The sequence below is a fragment of the Malaya genurostris genome, chromosome 3, assembly GCF_030247185.1.
Source record: "Malaya genurostris strain Urasoe2022 chromosome 3, Malgen_1.1, whole genome shotgun sequence".
In the NCBI taxonomy this organism is placed as follows: domain Eukaryota; kingdom Metazoa; phylum Arthropoda; class Insecta; order Diptera; family Culicidae; genus Malaya; species Malaya genurostris.
This window is the reverse complement of record NC_080572.1, coordinates 95,542,509-95,560,620: the sequence shown is the minus strand read 5'-3', so window position 1 is coordinate 95,560,620 and position 18,112 is coordinate 95,542,509. Positions and strand designations below refer to the sequence as shown.

The 18,112-nt window shown below is 38.7% G+C and overlaps 1 protein-coding gene across 1 annotated transcript; it reads right to left on the bottom strand.

The window, feature by feature from the left end:
- Positions 1–234: 234 nt before the first annotated feature.
- LOC131438385 (zinc finger protein 271-like) lies at positions 235–8,652 on the bottom strand. Its single transcript, XM_058608392.1, has 4 exons — positions 7,054–8,652; positions 1,528–2,900; positions 1,357–1,424; positions 235–1,300 (listed from the first exon to the last, which is right to left on the bottom strand). Exons 1-4 carry the CDS (start codon positions 8,168–8,170, stop codon positions 907–909), a joined length of 2,952 nt encoding a protein of 983 aa, XP_058464375.1. The 5' UTR covers positions 8,171–8,652; the 3' UTR covers positions 235–906.
- Positions 8,653–18,112: the final 9,460 nt, after the last annotated feature.

The following is an 18,112-nucleotide window of genomic DNA, read 5'->3' as shown; positions in this document are numbered from 1 at the left end:
CGAACTCTACTTGAGTTACGGCAACAATACCTTTGGCAAATTTATTTGAAATGACTTCCCACGCAATTTTGTCGCTATTATTAAGCAACCGTCGATACGATGCAAAAAGTCGAGGAGGAAATATCTTTGCCAACGGTCTGATCGACCAAGTGCGAACATACCTTTTATGGTGTTATCAAGAACAAGTTTTCGGAGTGTTCGGATTGCACTCTGAATGATGGATAGACCGATAGGTTTGATATTTTGGTAATACACAATTTAATTTTCAATTAATACAAATATACATACTTCGTGGAAAATCTAACATTCTCCGGAATCATTTGCATATAAAATTTATGCAATCATTTTTTGTTTCGATTCTATTTTATTATACACTGGAAAATGTCAGAGACGAAAAACAAATGCTAGTGATTTTTTCTTGACACAAACAATTTTTTATGTATATTAAAATTCAATCTTTCTTGTGGACACCAGAGAAATGTGCACAGCATTTGATTTGAACATTCACGCAGGATTTCACTCCAACGACTTCAACGCCTCTGCGTTACTATCAACCAAGTGTCCATATTAATAATCATAAAACCATGAAAAGTAAGAAATTCAAATTTCTTCATATACTACTATACATACATATCGTAATCTATTAACAAGATGTGATTCTAAAACCGCAGAGCTTGTAACTAACTGCTAAAAGGGAGGAGGGTATGTGTGTTTGCGACTAGGCCCATGAGTCGACTTGTTAATATTACGTGCAGTGTTGACAAATATCGTGTTTCAAATTTTAAGTGGTGGTGCTTCCCCAATGGTATTGTCATCTTTGTTTGTAACTTTGTGACAAAGTGAATGGACGAACATGGTGGCAACAATTCGTTTTGAGGTACAGTACGCTAACGCTAGAATCTTCTCTCACACATCCAACGGTTCTATGCCATGTTCCGATTTTTGATGTCGTATCAGACCGCTCTCGTTCGTAAAGCTCGCTTCACACAAATGGCACTGAAGCACTCGCACATCGCCATGCGTATTGCGATGTGCCTTCAAACTGTCAGAACGGGTAAAACTTTTTCCGCAAACTTCACATTCGTACGGTCGCTCTCCGGTGTGCGTTCGAAGGTGAATTTTCAACGATTTCGGCCAGGCAAACTCCTTTCTGCAAACATGACAGCGGTGTTTCAATTTGGGTCCTGCTGGTTCGGAACCTGCACCACCACTCGCCCTCGATGCGCTATCGTCGTTCTCATAGCTATTATTGTTATCATTTTCCTCATCGTCCTCTTGATGTTGGTCCTGGTTTTCCTCCCTGCGAAACGACGTTTCGAATGACCATAATTAGAAAATCAGATATAATTAATATACCCTTCATCGTCTTCCTCTTCAGTTTCGTCATCATCGGAATCCTCCTCCTTAACCATCACTTCAATGACCTGTAATTGATCGATAATATTAATAATGCTGTCGGACTAGCAACAAGTAGTAATGCTGTTGAATGAGGCTTTCTGGGAATTTTACATTACCACCACCGCTCACCTGTTCATCTTCGCTGTCGTCCTCCTCTTCCTCTTCTTCGGCTTCTTCCTCGTTGTCCACGGTAGCATTATTATCTATTCGCATGCCTGCATCTTGCTTGATATCCAGCCTACCATTATAATCTCCCGTCGTATGAACAGGACGCATCCGTGTCTCGTCTCCTGACTCATCGCCAGAGCTCCTATTGCCACCATCGTCATCGTCATCGTCATCATCCTCCTTAACCCTCATCTGCCGGTGACTCATGTATGCTTCCTGTCGATGAATTTTTTCGTGCGTTTTCAAATAATCCGATCGAATGAATGCCATACTGCACATGCTGCACTTGTACGGTTTCTCACCTGTGTGCAATCGCAAATGCATTTTAAGTGTCACTGCAGTCACGAATGTTTTGTCACACTCCGAACACTTGTAGCGACCATCATCCGTTCGCTGAAATTCTATTCGCTCTGCCAAAGCATTAGTCATCGGGCTGATAGGAGACTTCGTTTTGGCCATTCGCCCTGTAAGACTCGTATCGGTAGTGGAATCATCATCGTCCTCTATCGTTTCTCCGTTTGTTTCAGCCAGCGCTTGTCGATGTCTTTTTGACTTGAAATGTTCCTTCAGATAGTCAACTCTATTGAAAGAACGATCACAAATATCACAGAAAAAGGGTTTTTCTTCTGTGTGGGTTAGTGCATGTTTCCGCAATGAATCACTATGGGTGAATACTTGTTCGCAAATTTTACACGCGTACTGACCATCACCAGCTTCGACGAAGTGATAGTTCTCCGGTAGTAAACCAGCTCGACCGATGGTTAGTTTCTGGGGGCTCGTTGAATCGCTACTATCGGATGTTCCAAAGGGAACCAGTGAACTCCGCCCTACTATCGCGGGAAGTATTCCTGGACCGTCCTTCCAGTGCACCTTCATATGCCGCTCCAGATAGTCTGATCGAATAAACGATTCGGAACAGTGACTACATTTGTACGGTTTTTCGTTGGTGTGTATCCGAAAATGGATACGTACGGTCTGCTGATGAGAGAACACCCGCTCGCATACCGTACACATGAACTTGCCGTCATCGGTGCGAATGCAGTATTCCTGCTGATCGGGAGGCTTTCTTTCCTCAGGCGGTTTGAGCAGTGATATTCCCGTCGACTGTGGCCGAGCACCGATCGGTTTGAGCAACGATTGCGATGACGTTGCGGCTGGTATCGATGACGTGCTGGCGAACGAAGACATACTGAAAGCTAACGTCGAGGTATCAATAGCACCGGGCGCTCCGGGATCTTCGCCGTTGTCTTCGATGTGCTTTTTTAGGTGATTCTTCAGATAGTCGGATCGAATGAATGCTAAACTGCACAGCGGACATTTGAACGGAGTGATTGCTAAAAAAAAAAAAAACAATAGAAAACATCTTATTAATGGCGATTTTATTTACAGATATCTGTTTGGAGATTTTATTAGAATTCAATGCCCAATTGTTATATGAAAATAACAGGACTTGATAACAGCGAATCGATTTGAACTAAACATTTTTCTTATGTAATTATTATTTTATTCCACTTCCACACTCGACCATGATCCGACCGGTATAAGAAGAAGAGGCCCGAGGCTGGCGGTGAATAGTCGTGAATCGAGTTGAATGGAGACGCTTCCTGTATACAGTAGAGGTCCGCGTATTTAACGACTGAAAGATTAAGAGTAAGCTTATTTCACTTTTATACTTCGTCTTCGGTTTTTCTTCTACTCTCTAGCACCGAGCCGTTCAAAATCAACTAAGCATTTTACCCTGAATGACAAAACGGACCTTGACCTTGACTGTTTCAATGGATTTCGTAGCCATTCATATCATGGCGCAAACAATAAGTGGCTAGTGTCCAACGACTCATACTCATACTACTCATAACGGCAACACAGATTTTAAAACTATTCCCAAAATCTTACATAACCTTTGAAAAAAAAATTACCAGATCGTTGATATAACATAAAAATATAATTGGTTCAAAGTGAATGCCTCGAGGTACAAAAAAGCAAATGGAAAATGACGATGTTGAACAGTCTCCGGCTTTCCCATCATGGAAACAGATCAGAAAAGTGTCACTCCAGCTTAGTCATTGGATGGTTTAATTATTCGCTGGATTGTTTAGGCGTACACTTTATCTTTAACGTGGCCCCAAAGAAAAAAGGTGTTGAATCACAAAATCTCGATGGCGAATTGTTATCACCTCTTCGAGAGATAATACGATCCGCAAACTTTTCCAGTAGAAGATCGGTGGTTCCATTGCTTGAGGGGCACGTCTTGTTGAAAGTAAGCATTGCTCAGATCAATCACATCCAATTCCGGCCATAAAAAGTTATGAATCATCCCTCACCGTAACTATTGCTTCAGACTCATTTTCGAAAAAGTTAACTCCTATGACGCCGTCGGACCATAAGCCGCACCAAACGGTTGCACATTGAGGAAGGATAAATGTTGGGTTTCCTGAGCCCTAGATGCGACAATTACGCTTGTTGTCGTAGTCACTAAGATGGAAATTGACCTCATCATTTCATATGATTCCGGATTATTTTCAAGGGCCCTATTAGTAAAGATTCATTAATGGCGTAATTTCTACTTGTCAAAAGTAAAAAAATTACAGCTTCAAAAGAAGGTGTTTTGGCTACCTTTTCAGAACGCTCTCGTGGGGTAGATTACCTACTCTCCAGAAAGACGAGGACTCATCATTTTCTTCCAAAGGTGTCGCGGAATTGAAGATTTGAGTAGATATGAGATCTAGGATTCGCTTAAAGCTACCGATACGACTGTGGTATAGTTTGATTGCACCAAGTTTCAGCTATAAAACGAACGTTGGTATAGTGGATGGGGTGAGCTTGATTCGTGAACAGTGCTGTCATTTTTCATTATAAACCCAGTGAAAATGGTTCTTGAATCTGATCCGGTAAACACAAGAAAAAGAGAAATCGATGGTGATTTTTTCCATATGCAAGGTTCTTCATCCAAACCCAAATTTTGAGGAAACGTAAATAGAAAACTGACAAAAAGCTGCTTGAACCTGTAGAGATTGTAGAGTAAAATTCATGCTGATATTAAATAGCTTTCATTCGACCACGATCCGAAATCTTGCTCATCCGAAAACGCAACATCTGTGTAAAAGATTGGTATTACTTATTTCCATACTAGATTAGTCTTAAAATAGAAATCGATTCACACAAAACATTACTTTGACAAAACCATGGCAAACATTGAACCTATCAACTGACGAGTTTTGATTGTAATGTGAATTGTTTAAATTTTGTTACAAACGAATACATTTCAGAGTGATGAGTGATTAAGATTTCAAGCCGTCGTAGAGAGCGATGAAATTCTTCTAAATTGGGCTCAAAACTGTTATATTGTATAGGTTATGTAAGTTGCTGTTTATACAAATCGACCTTGGCTATACCTATCCTCGAAATGCGGTTCGTGAAATATCGGAAATGGGGATCGAAATCTTCTAAGTGAAACACACTCACATTTCACCGAGATGGCTCAACCTGTTTTCACAAACAAAAGGCATAAATAAGAGATATTCCGGAGCTTCCGGGGTTAAGTGTGTTTAAAATTTCAAACCGCCATTTTGACCAATGCAATTATCAGAAGAAATGTTTCTAATTTTGGCTCAAAGTTAAAGGTTAAAGCCGAGGTAAAATAAATGATATTAATAATAATTGGTAGTTTACGGTTGAACCTTATTGTTCCGCAGTTTTTTTAAAGAACGCCACAATAAAATTTCTGAGAATAGCTGTAATATAAGGAAAACTTCATCACACCACTAGGTGGATTAAAAAAGTTTTTTTATCTTATGTTATTATTTTTGGCTTTGTATTATTTTGATGATAATAATAACAGCAAAACAAGCATTGTATAACTGTCCGGAACATTTACAAAATTTCCACCGATATTGTTAGTATTCATAAATCTACAGTTTTTAACAAAAATTTATCATTGGTGGAATTCGCCCGCAAAAATTCGTATTCGATATGGCTCTTTGATCAAGTTAACTCATAGTGTTAGAGCAGAATTTGAATAAGAGAAATATTTTGTTTATTTAAATAGTGTTTTAAAACTTCTTCTATTATGGGGAACGGCTATAGCGTTATGAGCTAGTCGATGCATTTTACGCAGCCTCTTTGAAAACCAAAACTACTAAGGATTCGAGCACCAACAGAAATTCATTATGAATCGTTTTCTGCCATTTACGATTCTCTAAGCTTTGTTTGAATATCGATACTGCACAGTATATGGATTTCACTGAAAACCGAAAATGACTGAAAGCAAAGACATTATATTAGCAAGATATTCAGCTCTCACATTTCCCGAACAAATTATTGGCAACATTCTTTTTGCGAGCATGTCGCCCTCAGGCGAGTCCGCTTCGAATCTCATACATACAAGTAGAGAAAAGAAATGTCAAATTCGTGCGCGCCAAAATAGCAGGGCTGCGCACCAATACAATTGATATGATATGTTGAATGTGATGCCGTGCGATGGCGTTGCTGAACTGAAGATTGATTTCGCTCCAAGCTGACAGGGTGCTGCAAGGGTAAATGGAAAAAAAGAACACAATTTTGAAACTACTATTCCGCTTATATCGTTGACTGGACATGGATCTCGTTCTTATAATTTGCAAGCGGAGCTGAGAGTGACGTTTCCCTAGGAAACAAGCAGACTTCCAAGAAACTTTTTTCTTTTCCCAACCAACCTACGCGGCGTATGAATAATCTCTAATTAGATTTAAACAAAACCTTGGAGACGCAGTTGCATTAATGTATGTTCACTGCATATTCGATGATATAAAGTTTCAGATAATACGCAGCACAACTAAAAGTGATTGCAATCGATTTTACAATGAATAAATAAGCTCTGGCAAGAATACCTCAGTCATGCAACTAATTTTTTTGTTTCAAATCTGATGAAAATATAAGCGCATTTCCAGCAATCGCTGAGTATCTATAATTAGCTAAATAGAATTCCGAATACTAGATTTGAGTTTGACATGCAATCACTACAATTGATCGCGAATCATTTGAACCTAGTGTTTTTAAAGAAGTCTGACAGTCGGAACAAAAAAAAAAAATTCAAAAATTCCCTACTAATGTGCCGACTGCATACTTGAGCATTTCTCCTCAAAACATAATTGTCGATGAAATTGATTGAATATCGTTCGCTGCAGTAAACAGAGCAAGCATGACCTTCTAACCGTGAACGTGTCCGTTTCCCCTAGATCATTTTGATTTACCAGTGAATCCAGGGAAGTAATGTTCCCAGACGGCAGACGTTTATCCCTAACAATTCAAAACGGTCTTGCGAAACCAGTGACGCGGATAAATACCACTTCAATGTGCCACTGAAAATAATACATAGCTTATTTTTCCATCAAAAGTAAAACTAGTTAGTATCTGTAGTACTTTACCTTGCTACCTGTTGCTAGATGCATTTCTAAACTGTAATAACTTTGATCATTCAGCCAACACATCCTTCAAAGGATTGTTACTTACCGGTATGCGTTCGCAGATGTATCTTCAAAGACGACATATCTGGAAACGTGTGCTCGCACCGCGGACACTGAAGCTGATCGTTGTCTGCTTTGGAGACCTGTTTCAACAACGCCGCTAGCAAACTTCTCTGTTCTTCGCTTACTTCTGTGTTCCGGTTCTCGCTATCGGAAGAACTCGCACCTGCATCGTCCGCCTCCTCCTCACTAGACTCCGCCCTTGAAACGGAATTGGATTGAACCAGGTCCTCCATTTTCTTCAGGCTGATTCGTGGTCGTTTGGAGGATTCCGTCGAAAATCCGTTGTGTTTGAAGTCCATTGTTTTCAAATGATTAGAACGGTGACATTGTAAGAAATCTTGCCGTATGAAAGACTTGGAACAAAGATCACAGCGGAATGGTTTAACGCCCAAGTGACGTTTCATGTGACTAACCAATGCGTCGCGAGTATCAAATGATTCGTCGCAGTAAGTACAGGCAAACTTTCCATGCTCATCGACTTCACCGTAGGATTCATTATCCGAAGGACATTCTGCAGTCGTAGTACTAACTTCTCTCCGTTCGGCTTGGCCATCATGCTCTGTTCGAATGTGTCTCAGTAAACCTCGGTTAGTTGCAAAAACTCCGGAACATGCAGTACAGGTGAAAACTTGTTCGTTGGTTTCATGGGACTTTATAATATGGTATTTAAGATAATCGGATCGTACGAACGACCTATCGCACAGTTCGCATTTATATGGCTTTACGTTTGTATGAGTGCGAAGATGTACCGTGAGGGATTTGAGCCAAGTAAAGGCTTTATTGCAGTACTCGCAGTGATATATTGGCTGGTTTGTCCGTTCTGCTGTTCTTGATAAAATTGACTCTGCAGCAGCCATAATATCTTCATCCTCTTCTTCACCTGGATCTGCGTAACTCATTCTATCACATCCACCTATATCCGGTGGGCAATCCAGTGAATCATCATCGGACGCCATGCTGGTCAGAAAATTTATGTGATCCTCATCGATTCCGACCACAATTTCCTGGTCAGAACCACCATTTTCATCGTTGACAGCAGTCCCGCCCTGATGCTGCATATCCACGTCCACATTTTCCTGCTTCACCTCGATTTCATTCATTACGTAGTCGCACTCGAACCGTAATTTTCGCAAAAAAAATATCCGTCGTCACAGAGCTGAACCACCTTTCTTCTTCTTTGTTTAGATCCCCTTCCCTTGTTCTGCTCCACGAAAAAAAATGTTGCTTAATCGTTGCTTCTCTATCGTGACAACGTCGTCGATGAAAAATCCGTGACACCGTACTAATTCATAACATTATTCTTTCTCAAACAGTCGTAAACAAAAAAGAAACACTACCGCATCATTTGTGCACACAAGCAATAACTTCCGGTTTGTCAGCACGCGGAAATGCGACCGAAAAAATGAATTTTGAGCACACCCGAACAAACCAAGGTTACTGCGATTCTCCTCACGTTCCGAAATGTGTGTTCCGTCCGTCCGCAAGCAGCAGCAACCCGTCGTGGTAATCTCGTCAGCATCTCAAATACAGGCAGTTCTCGCACACACAAAGCGCTGGAAACTTGACGGACGAAAGAGGCAAAAAACATAACACAACCACTGTGACAAAGTGTCAAAATTGAAAGGTCTTACCAAGAGCTGCGACCACCAGACATTGGTAGCGCAGAAGTTGTCAAAGAGTGGTAGCAGTACACGCAAACCCCACAAAATCCGCCCGAGGTGAATACCGCATTGAATTCAAATGAAATTCCAGATAAATCGAAACCATATCTTTCGAGGATAAATTATAATTTCGTTCCATTTTCTCTTATTGTTTAGAAAACGATATATCGACTAATCTCATTGACCTCATTCTTTTATGGTCAGGTTCGATTTTACAATATACCGGCCACAGAAAACAGATATACAGGCTCGCATATGAACTGTGTGTAAAATTTGCTCAAGCACGTGGCGAACACTTACAGATGTCACCACGATCAACACAAGGTGCAACCACGATTTGGGTGCAGCTTTCACATGAGCCACAATTTTTTGGTGCAACATTCACTCACGCTAGATTTTTGTTTTACTGTTGGTTAAAATGACAAGTTTATTTTTGTTTTATTCCGATCGATTTATGCGCTATGGAAATTAGGTTGTCTTTAACACTTAGAAAAATCGTGTGGTGAGTGTAAAAATTGTTGTAGTTGGAATATTCCTATAACAGGCAGGAGGATTTTGTTATCGTTCCGGAACGTAGTGGAACGTTTTGAAAGATCGCGGCGAACAGTCGAGTAGGTGGCAGAAGTGTTTCCAACGTATAGCAAATTTGAAATTTACACAGGATTTTGAAAAATTTTGTTCGAGCCTGTATATCTGTTATCTGTGTACCGGCAGAAGCTGTTAACAAACGTTACCATAAAAAATGGCAATTTTCGCATACAATTTTTAGCGAAAATGACAAAAGAAATGGCTCGTTTATAATTCATTTTAGCATTACTCTCGCTAAGTGAAATATTCCCACATTGTAAATGTTTTTGTTGCGTTTGCTGCTATATTTGATAGGAAAATAGATGTTTTATTGCATAAAAGATAGAGCTGCTCTACAGATGGATTAGAATAATTCAGTTGAATTAACCATTATGCTAAACGGCGTTATGCCAAACGACCTTATGCCAAACGGGCCGCCCCCTTTTTTTGTTACTACATCATATCATAAAATTATCTATACTGTATTGCAACAACAAATCATATCATCTGTGTACAATACCTTGTATTGTGCTTGCAGAAAAAAATCAGAAGCGACGTCTCTCTCGCCTGATTATATCCCCCCAGCGAAGTTCACTGTACACCAATGCTATGTAGACTGCCATGCAATACATTAATCATTTATATTTGTTCGAAATTTCACTACCTCGTAACATTCAGTCTCAAACCGACGACACGACCTGCCACTCGTCTATTAAAACTGTATCGTAAATTTAACTACCCCTCAGTAACTGGTAATGTCAAAACGTAATCCGTTGAAAAAATGTTAAAACTGGCAACACATGTTGATAAATTATTGATTTTAATTAACAGTTACCGTAACCTTGGTTACTGCGTTTTGAAGACGTGAGAAATGTAAACAAAACAAACTGCAAATCGGATATTTTAAAGCGAATAATTAAAATGGATTTTCCGAGTGGAAAATCCTTTTTCCGTGGAAACTGCTTCAGCGTCAGAGTAGTGGATCGACTAGTCATTCGGATTTGATAAAAGAATTTTTCTGTTGTGAAACACTCGCAATTGAACGATCGAAGTTTTCTACGGATTTAAAATCCTACATTCAAGTCTGAGTTATGGATTTATTTTCATGAATTGTATTGATATGCTAACATTTACAGTCAGCCCATCGATAAAATAATTGGGTTAAAAATAATGTGAGCTGTGAGTGTACTTTCTATTTGCAAGCGATAATCAGTGATCGTAAGACGACGCAAAAAACTTTAGAAAGCTTGAAAGTCGAACAATTGCTGATAGAGAAGCGAAAAGAATTTCCTAATTATACTTATAAGAATTACTCATTATTATTATAAAATCCGTGTATTGCATTTATTGTCAGAAGAAACCAAGTGAGGGAGAAACATTTTCTTCAAGCAAATATATGCATAAAACAAAAAATATCTGGTAACTTAAAAGAACTATCTTTTTCGAATTTTATTAATTATACTATTTTTCTTACGTAACTCTCATCTTGTGATTGAAGGTGCTATCAAAAGTATTGGTTTTGTTTTTTAGCCATGCATCGATTGTGACACAACGAATTAGGTGATGATTAGTACAGTTGCTTTGAATACGAAAGATTTTTATAGAAAAAAAAACATAACGTGGAATTTAAAAGTTGCTTATGTTTCCTTTTTATTTATTTTACTTTCTTTGTCATAAAAATATTGATATTATAAATCCGTCTCCTGAGCTTTGCCTCTGTAATGACTGTTACTGTCCTACTTCAGGAGCACTGCAATGAATAGAAATTAATCTGAATAAAAAAATATGCAATAAACAGGTTGTTCAAGATAATGTTTGGAGTGTTATGATAGTATGTTTACATACAAAAGAATTAATGTTCTCAAAATACAGAAACAAAATTGAGGCACTCACTTTAATCGTACTGATGATGGCTGTATCATTTCATTGATCTACATTCTCGAGTTGTTCTCAGGAATACACTGAACGCAGAGGGAACCAAATTAAAAACTTATGGAACGATTTCACAACTTTCTCAAAATGTTTGTTTATTTATCCTGGAGATCCTTGGTAACTAGTTCATAGCAACTTAAGCAGTGTTGCTCGAGAAAATTAATTATATCTTTATCAGGGGGTCGCTATATTTTTGGTAACTGGCGGTAAATCGTTAACAGACAATTTTAATGCAAATTTTTATTCGGAGTGCCTGGTCGTGTCGTCGCTCAAACCATTTGATTCCTAAACATTGTGAAAGTGATACTTCTATGTTATGTGCTCCGTTAGTGGAGGCAAGAAAATTTATTCATTTATGTTAAAGCACGTGGTTCATAATCAAGACAACAAAATATACATGATGTAACATGATTCTATCAGTTGATGAATAGCAAATGACAGTTCAACTGACGTCGCTCGGAATCGTCGCTGCGCTGGACTGTCCAGCGAATTGCAGGATAGTGCTGCAGAGACAATAGTTGAACAACGACCGTTCGTTGCGTAGCGTTGGTCAAACACATACCCTAACAAATGAGGTTACCACACACTTGCGGTTTTTATATAATTTAAATTATACCAGTTGTCATTTCTAATTACGTGGGATCACGCGTTTTCAAGTTCATCAGTTGGTTATATTCGCAAAACTATGTCACAGAGATTCTGTCCATCGAAACGGTAGTTTCATAACTTGAGTTGCATTCCCGTATTATTTGGGAAATTTGCTTCGAACACTATGCTTCGGTTCTAAAATCGTCCTAGTGGAACGTAACCGTTTATACATTTCAAAAACCTGTTTCAATCCACCTAGTGGTGTAATGATGCCTTTCTCATATCAGTCATACTATCATATATAAAATTTTTAACACACTTTACCCTATATGAAATTCAGGAATTACGTATGGAACCACAGAACCTTTCATTTGAACCTAAGTTTGTGAAAATCGATTCAGCCATCTCCGAAAAAAGTTGGTGCACTTATTTTTATAATTTTTTGCACATTTTACCCCATAATTCCGGAACCGGAAGTCGGATCCAAATAATATTCATGAATTTTATATGGGACCACAAGACCGTTTATTTGAATCTAAGTTTGTGAAAATCGGTTCAGCCATCTCCGAGAAAAGTTAGTGCAAAAAAACGTTACATAAACACATACCGGGCGGTACAATGCGAAATCAGGATTTCTTACTACGGGGATTTGCCCATACAATCCTGATATTTTCACGGATTCTGACTTTATCGAAGCTCTTTATAGTGGAAAAAATAAGCGAACTGTTACAGAAGAGGCCGCTTCTCTTATCATCATTCACAGACTCTCGGCCACTTCTGAAGCGTTCGTGCCACTGATAAACGGCTATTTTCTTCAGAGTATCGTTGCAGAAACACTCTTCTAACAATTGCATTGTCGTCGCACCATTGAAACCGCAAAATATAATGCAAACTTGTTGTTGCAAATTCAATTCCCTTTTGAAAATTATACAAAATCGAGGACACGTACAATAGCAGTTCTACTCAATCGGACCCTGTCAACTTGGAGCGAAATCAATCTTCAGTTCAGCAACGCCATCGCACGGCATCACATTCAATATATCATGTCAATTGTATGGGTGCGCAGTGCTGCTATTTTGGCGCGCACGAATTTGAAATTCCTCTCCCCTGCTTCTATGTACGAGATTCGATGCGGACTCGCCTGAGGGCACCAAGTTCGCAAAAAAGGAAGTTGCCAATGATTTGTTCGGGAAATGTGAGAGCTGGCTATCTTGTTAATATGAGGTCTTTGACTCAATACAGCGTCCCGCATACGCATGGCTGCCAGATGGCTGACTAAACGCTGCCAGCTGGAAAAATATGGCTGGCAGACATTCTGGTGACCGACTGCCTCACCGCTGCCAGATATACAACTCAAACGATACAACCGTATCCACCAGGATTTTTCCACATTGAAATATTTGACATATTCAGTAAAGGTGAGAAGATGAAAACGCTCGGCTAACTTAGATACAGGCGACTTTGTTTTGTCAAATTGGATTTGACAACCGACACTGAATCAATTTTGGTAGCCGTCTGGTGGCCATGGCTGCCCAGGTAGCCAAAACGCTATGCGGGGTAACTTTTACAAATCTCGGTTGATTTTTCATTAGGGCATATTGAGGTTTCTATGCCCGGTGAAAAATGAACGGTGGCCCTACTGAAAAATTGGTGGCCAACACGTTTCCTGATGAAAACAAAACAATATGTAAAAGCGATTCACACGCAGCATCAAGCGGCTATCACCTGAATGGAACGATTACGGAACAACAACATTAATTGTAAGCAATTAATATGCAAGGACACTACGTCAAGCTCACGGAACTTTTCAACGTCGGATACGTGAGCAATATTCGGCTAAATAAAATTAATAAACCAATCTGGACGTCGACCGAAGTTGATTGATCGTCTGAACTGTGTTTAACGCATTCGTTTCCTGATGAAAACAAACTAATCTCATTTGCATTTGTGGTTGTAAGTGAGCTGTCAGAGAGCCTAATAAGCAAGTGACAGTTTCACTTTAATCACTCTCTCTTTCGATTACTGTAATGTGATTGAAAATATTTTCTTTGAGTTCACTACTCTGTTTGAAAATCGAAAGTTTTGGGTATAATTTTATGCAAAGAGTTGAGTGATAAACGTGGAAACCGCTTGGTAATTAATAGAAAAGAAAGTAAACAAGGTAAACTGTCACTTGCTTATACGCCCTAATGATGTGGCAACCTAAAAAAAATCTTATCGGGTAACTGAGAGCGCAGAAGTAGCAAGTTCCCACATTATAAGATTCGAATCGATCCCGAATCAATTCCGAATCGGCGAGAAATTTTCATTCGCAATTCCATGTGGAAATCATGTGGAATTCCGAATCAATTCCAACTCCAGTGCAACAACCGATTCCGAATGAATTTCGCCTACAACCGGTTGATTCGGAAATCTGTCAGAATTGAGCGAGAAGATGCGGACTGAATTGTCAATTTGTCTTCTTCTTTCCCGATTTTGCATGTTTTCGTGCTGATTTTCAGTTTATTTTTAAATGAAAACATTACATAACTGAATATACACATTTAAATCTTCATGTTTTTCGAATATACAGAACTAGTAAATAACCAGTTCTTCCTAGAAGTGACCAGTTCTTCTTAGACATAACCTGTTGAAATTCGCTGGAAATTAATAAAACGGCCTACCTTAGTCAGCATCATCCATTCCTCTAGCTGAAGTGTAGTGAAATGGCTTAAGTCGCCTAAAATTCACACTAACACATTCATAAAATGAGCGAATATTCAATGACATTTATAATGTCACTGTCAATCGGGTTGATCGAAAAGCCAATTCAGGCAAAAATTCTAGCACTGAACCGATCGAGCACTGAAAAATCATGCAGTCGAGTAAGAATTCATTGCGCATTCCGTCATTTCGATAATGTGGGTTCTTCTCTGCCTTCGAAGTCTTCGTCTCATGATTGTACCTTTTTCTACGATTATGTCATTGGTCGGACCCTTGCAAGCGACCGAGCCAACGGTTAAATCTAATCGGGGACGCCGCCCAATGAAAGCACTGTTTTAACTTCTCCAGAGAGCCGCGAAGAGTTGCGTGAAAAACAACAAAAGCGCGACGCTTCGAAGACGCATCAAAAACATCGAATATCAGACGAGAGAAAATCCGATACGAATACCGAAAAAAAACAAACCTCTTCTGATGATATTTCTCGGTTAATTTTTCAAAAAGCCGTATAAGCAAGTGACAGTTTCTTTTTAATCACTCTCTCTTTCGATTATTGTGATGTGAATAAAAAGATTTTCTTTGATATTACTATTCTGTTTGAAAGTCGAAAGTTTCGGGTATTATTTCATGCAAAGAGTTGAGTGATAATCGTTGAAACCGCTTAGTAATTAATAGAAGAGAAAGTAAACAAAGCGAAACTGTCACTTGCTTATACGCCCTTTAGAAAAATTAACCGAGAAATAGGATCAAAACTTCTGTATCATTTGTTTGGAACAAATAATCTTAAAATTCTTATTGATAGTATATTAAAACTGATTGTTGTTCAATTAAAATAACAATAAATAGTTCCATGTTTGTTCATTTGAATTTATTTTAGTACATATTTCGTTCATATGTAATCACTAGTGGCCCAACCTAGACTGAAATGGCCCAACGTAGACTAGACTTATTTTTTCGTTTTGGTGATAATTTTTTTTATATATTGCGCAGCAATTCACCCTAATTAGAAGTTTCTTATGACGATACAAACTTTTACTTAAGACATCAATATTGAGAATACAAACACAAACGAGTTTCCAGACGTCACGATCTTTTTTTGGCGCACATGTACGGTCCTCCGTGACACGGGCAGCAATGGTAATAAATTGGTTGCACTGCTGAGTTCCCATCATACATTCATAATGCAAATGTCAAACCGTGAGAACCCTTTCGATTCGGTAGCTCATTTGTATACATTGAGATTTTGAGGCACACTTTGGTTGAAATGATAACAATGCAATTATTCTCGCGCTCCACCAAGCGGTGAGTGCGGTCATTTCAGAAGGTACCGTGAACGAACCACATTTTTTTAAAATATTTATAAGCACGTACATGTCTTCATTATTTATCTTTGATACAAATCCAATAAAAACAAAAGATACAGGGCAAATTCAAAAATGGTCCAGCCTAGACGACATTCCCCTATAAACAACAACATAATCCAAGGCAACAATGTAGCTTAAACCCGCTTGTGAGGAATTCTGGCAACCCTCAGAAGGCTGGCTGCGTTCCGGTAGCTGTCAAAATTGTACAGGCGAAATTGCGTTATTATCTCGCCGTATGTGTCTTGTTTATTTCTCTCTTCCTTCTTTTTTCTTTTTTTTTTTCATTCGACTTCATTTGATATTCGTCAATCCCGCATGTGCATACAAAAAACGAATCTTGAGACGAGTTAAATGAGATTGGAATATTGGTATGTTTGGTAGTGAGAAAGCACTGTTATTGGCAATAATATTTTTCATAATTATTATTATGAAGGGCAATAATTTATTGCCTTTCAAATGACTTTTTAATAAAAATATGAAACCAAGACGCTAAAAATGTAGAACCGATTCAAAACGGTTCTGCCAATCTTGTATGGCAAGAATCTGACAGAAACAGAACCGTTAATAACCGCTAGGCGAAATTCTCCGCCGGAAACGGTTGTTGCATTGTTGCCAGACTTTTGCCGGAATTCTGGCATAATTCCGGCAAAAATGGCTGGCAGACATAGCCAGCCGTCTGGGGGAAATCTGCCCGCCGCGTACAAGTGGGAAAACGAGCCCAAGGTAGTCTGAATCGGAAGAGCTATCATCGAGTGAATTGTCCGGATAGAGAGAAATACGCTTTGTTGTATTATTTCTCAGGAACGGGAAGTTGCCGCCATGTTTCCGCTTTCAGTTTTCTCTTCCGCAGTGCTGAAAACTTTGCCACGTTTTGTTGTTGTTGAAAAGAAGTTATACCTGATGGAAGTCACGAACCGAAAATTAATGTTGGACGATTTGTTTTAGTCTTAAGACGTAGAGCCTTGAGCAGATTTTAGGCTTTCATTAGTATCTAAAGAAGAAAAAAAAATCGATTAAAAGAAAAAGATTGGCGAATATAACCAAATACAAATAATAATACCCCTAAGTCCCATACAAACGAACCGCCAATGTTTGGTTCACAGCCTGAACAAGTAAGCCCAGCAAATTACTCCCTTTCGTTGCGATAGTTTGAAAATGTGAAAGGAGATCGTTTCTGGCAACGCTTTATGCTAGTTGCTACGGCGCAAAACAAGTTTGTTTGTTTATGTTTTCCGTTGTTGTATTGCAACAAATTCAAAGATACACTCCAGCTAATCGATGAATGAAGAATTGCGATATTTTTTGGCCGCGATGGGACTTTATTTCATAGACGGGCCTTGGTGTGGAACATGGGTACGATTCGTATACGTACCACGGAAACAGCGATTAGCGCTCTACACGATAAAATAAAAGTTAAAAGAGAAACAAATGCAAGCTGTGTATGCGTTTTCCCAATAGTCACTCGTATATGCGTGACCCAGACAAATTGATTATAGCCCGAACGGTGGCAGACACAACAGTTTTTCTTTCATGATGGATAAACTTATTAATTGAATTATTTTCTATTAGTATTATGACGTAAAGGTTCCCCGCATTTAGCAGATGTTGGAAAAATTCCTACTCCTCTGACGGGAGTGATTTGCAATGTGAAGAACGGATGGCTACCATAACGATTCGGTGAACAGTTCCGAGACATTTTAACATATAATACCGAGCAATTTCCGAAAAGCCAAGGAGCAAATTTCTGAAAAGCCAAGGAGGACAAAAAACAAAATCCAATATGGAATAACCATATCTCATACACAACAACATAGTTCAAGTTTATTTTTCTCTACAATAAACAGTAACTATGGTGAACTTGTTCTTACCCTTCAGTGTTGCTAGTTTTATAGAAAACTCGTTAAAGTACATTGTCACTCTGACAGTGTATCATGACAGTGTACCGCACGATGCAAAATGTGTCCTTGAAAATTTGTCGAAGTACTCCGTATTATAATTTGTATTTGATATAACTATGAAATGAAAAATGCTTCCATAATTGGAATTTAAATGCATAAAAGCATTCCAGTTACGTAGCATCATAGTTAGCCTGATATAGTTATATAGCAGTTATTTAAAATGTGCAAAAATTACCAGTAAATAATTATTTAGTGCTATTTAAAACAAAACTATACTCGTATAATGTTATTATAGTACTTATTTGATGTTACGATTTGATTGAAAACAGTTT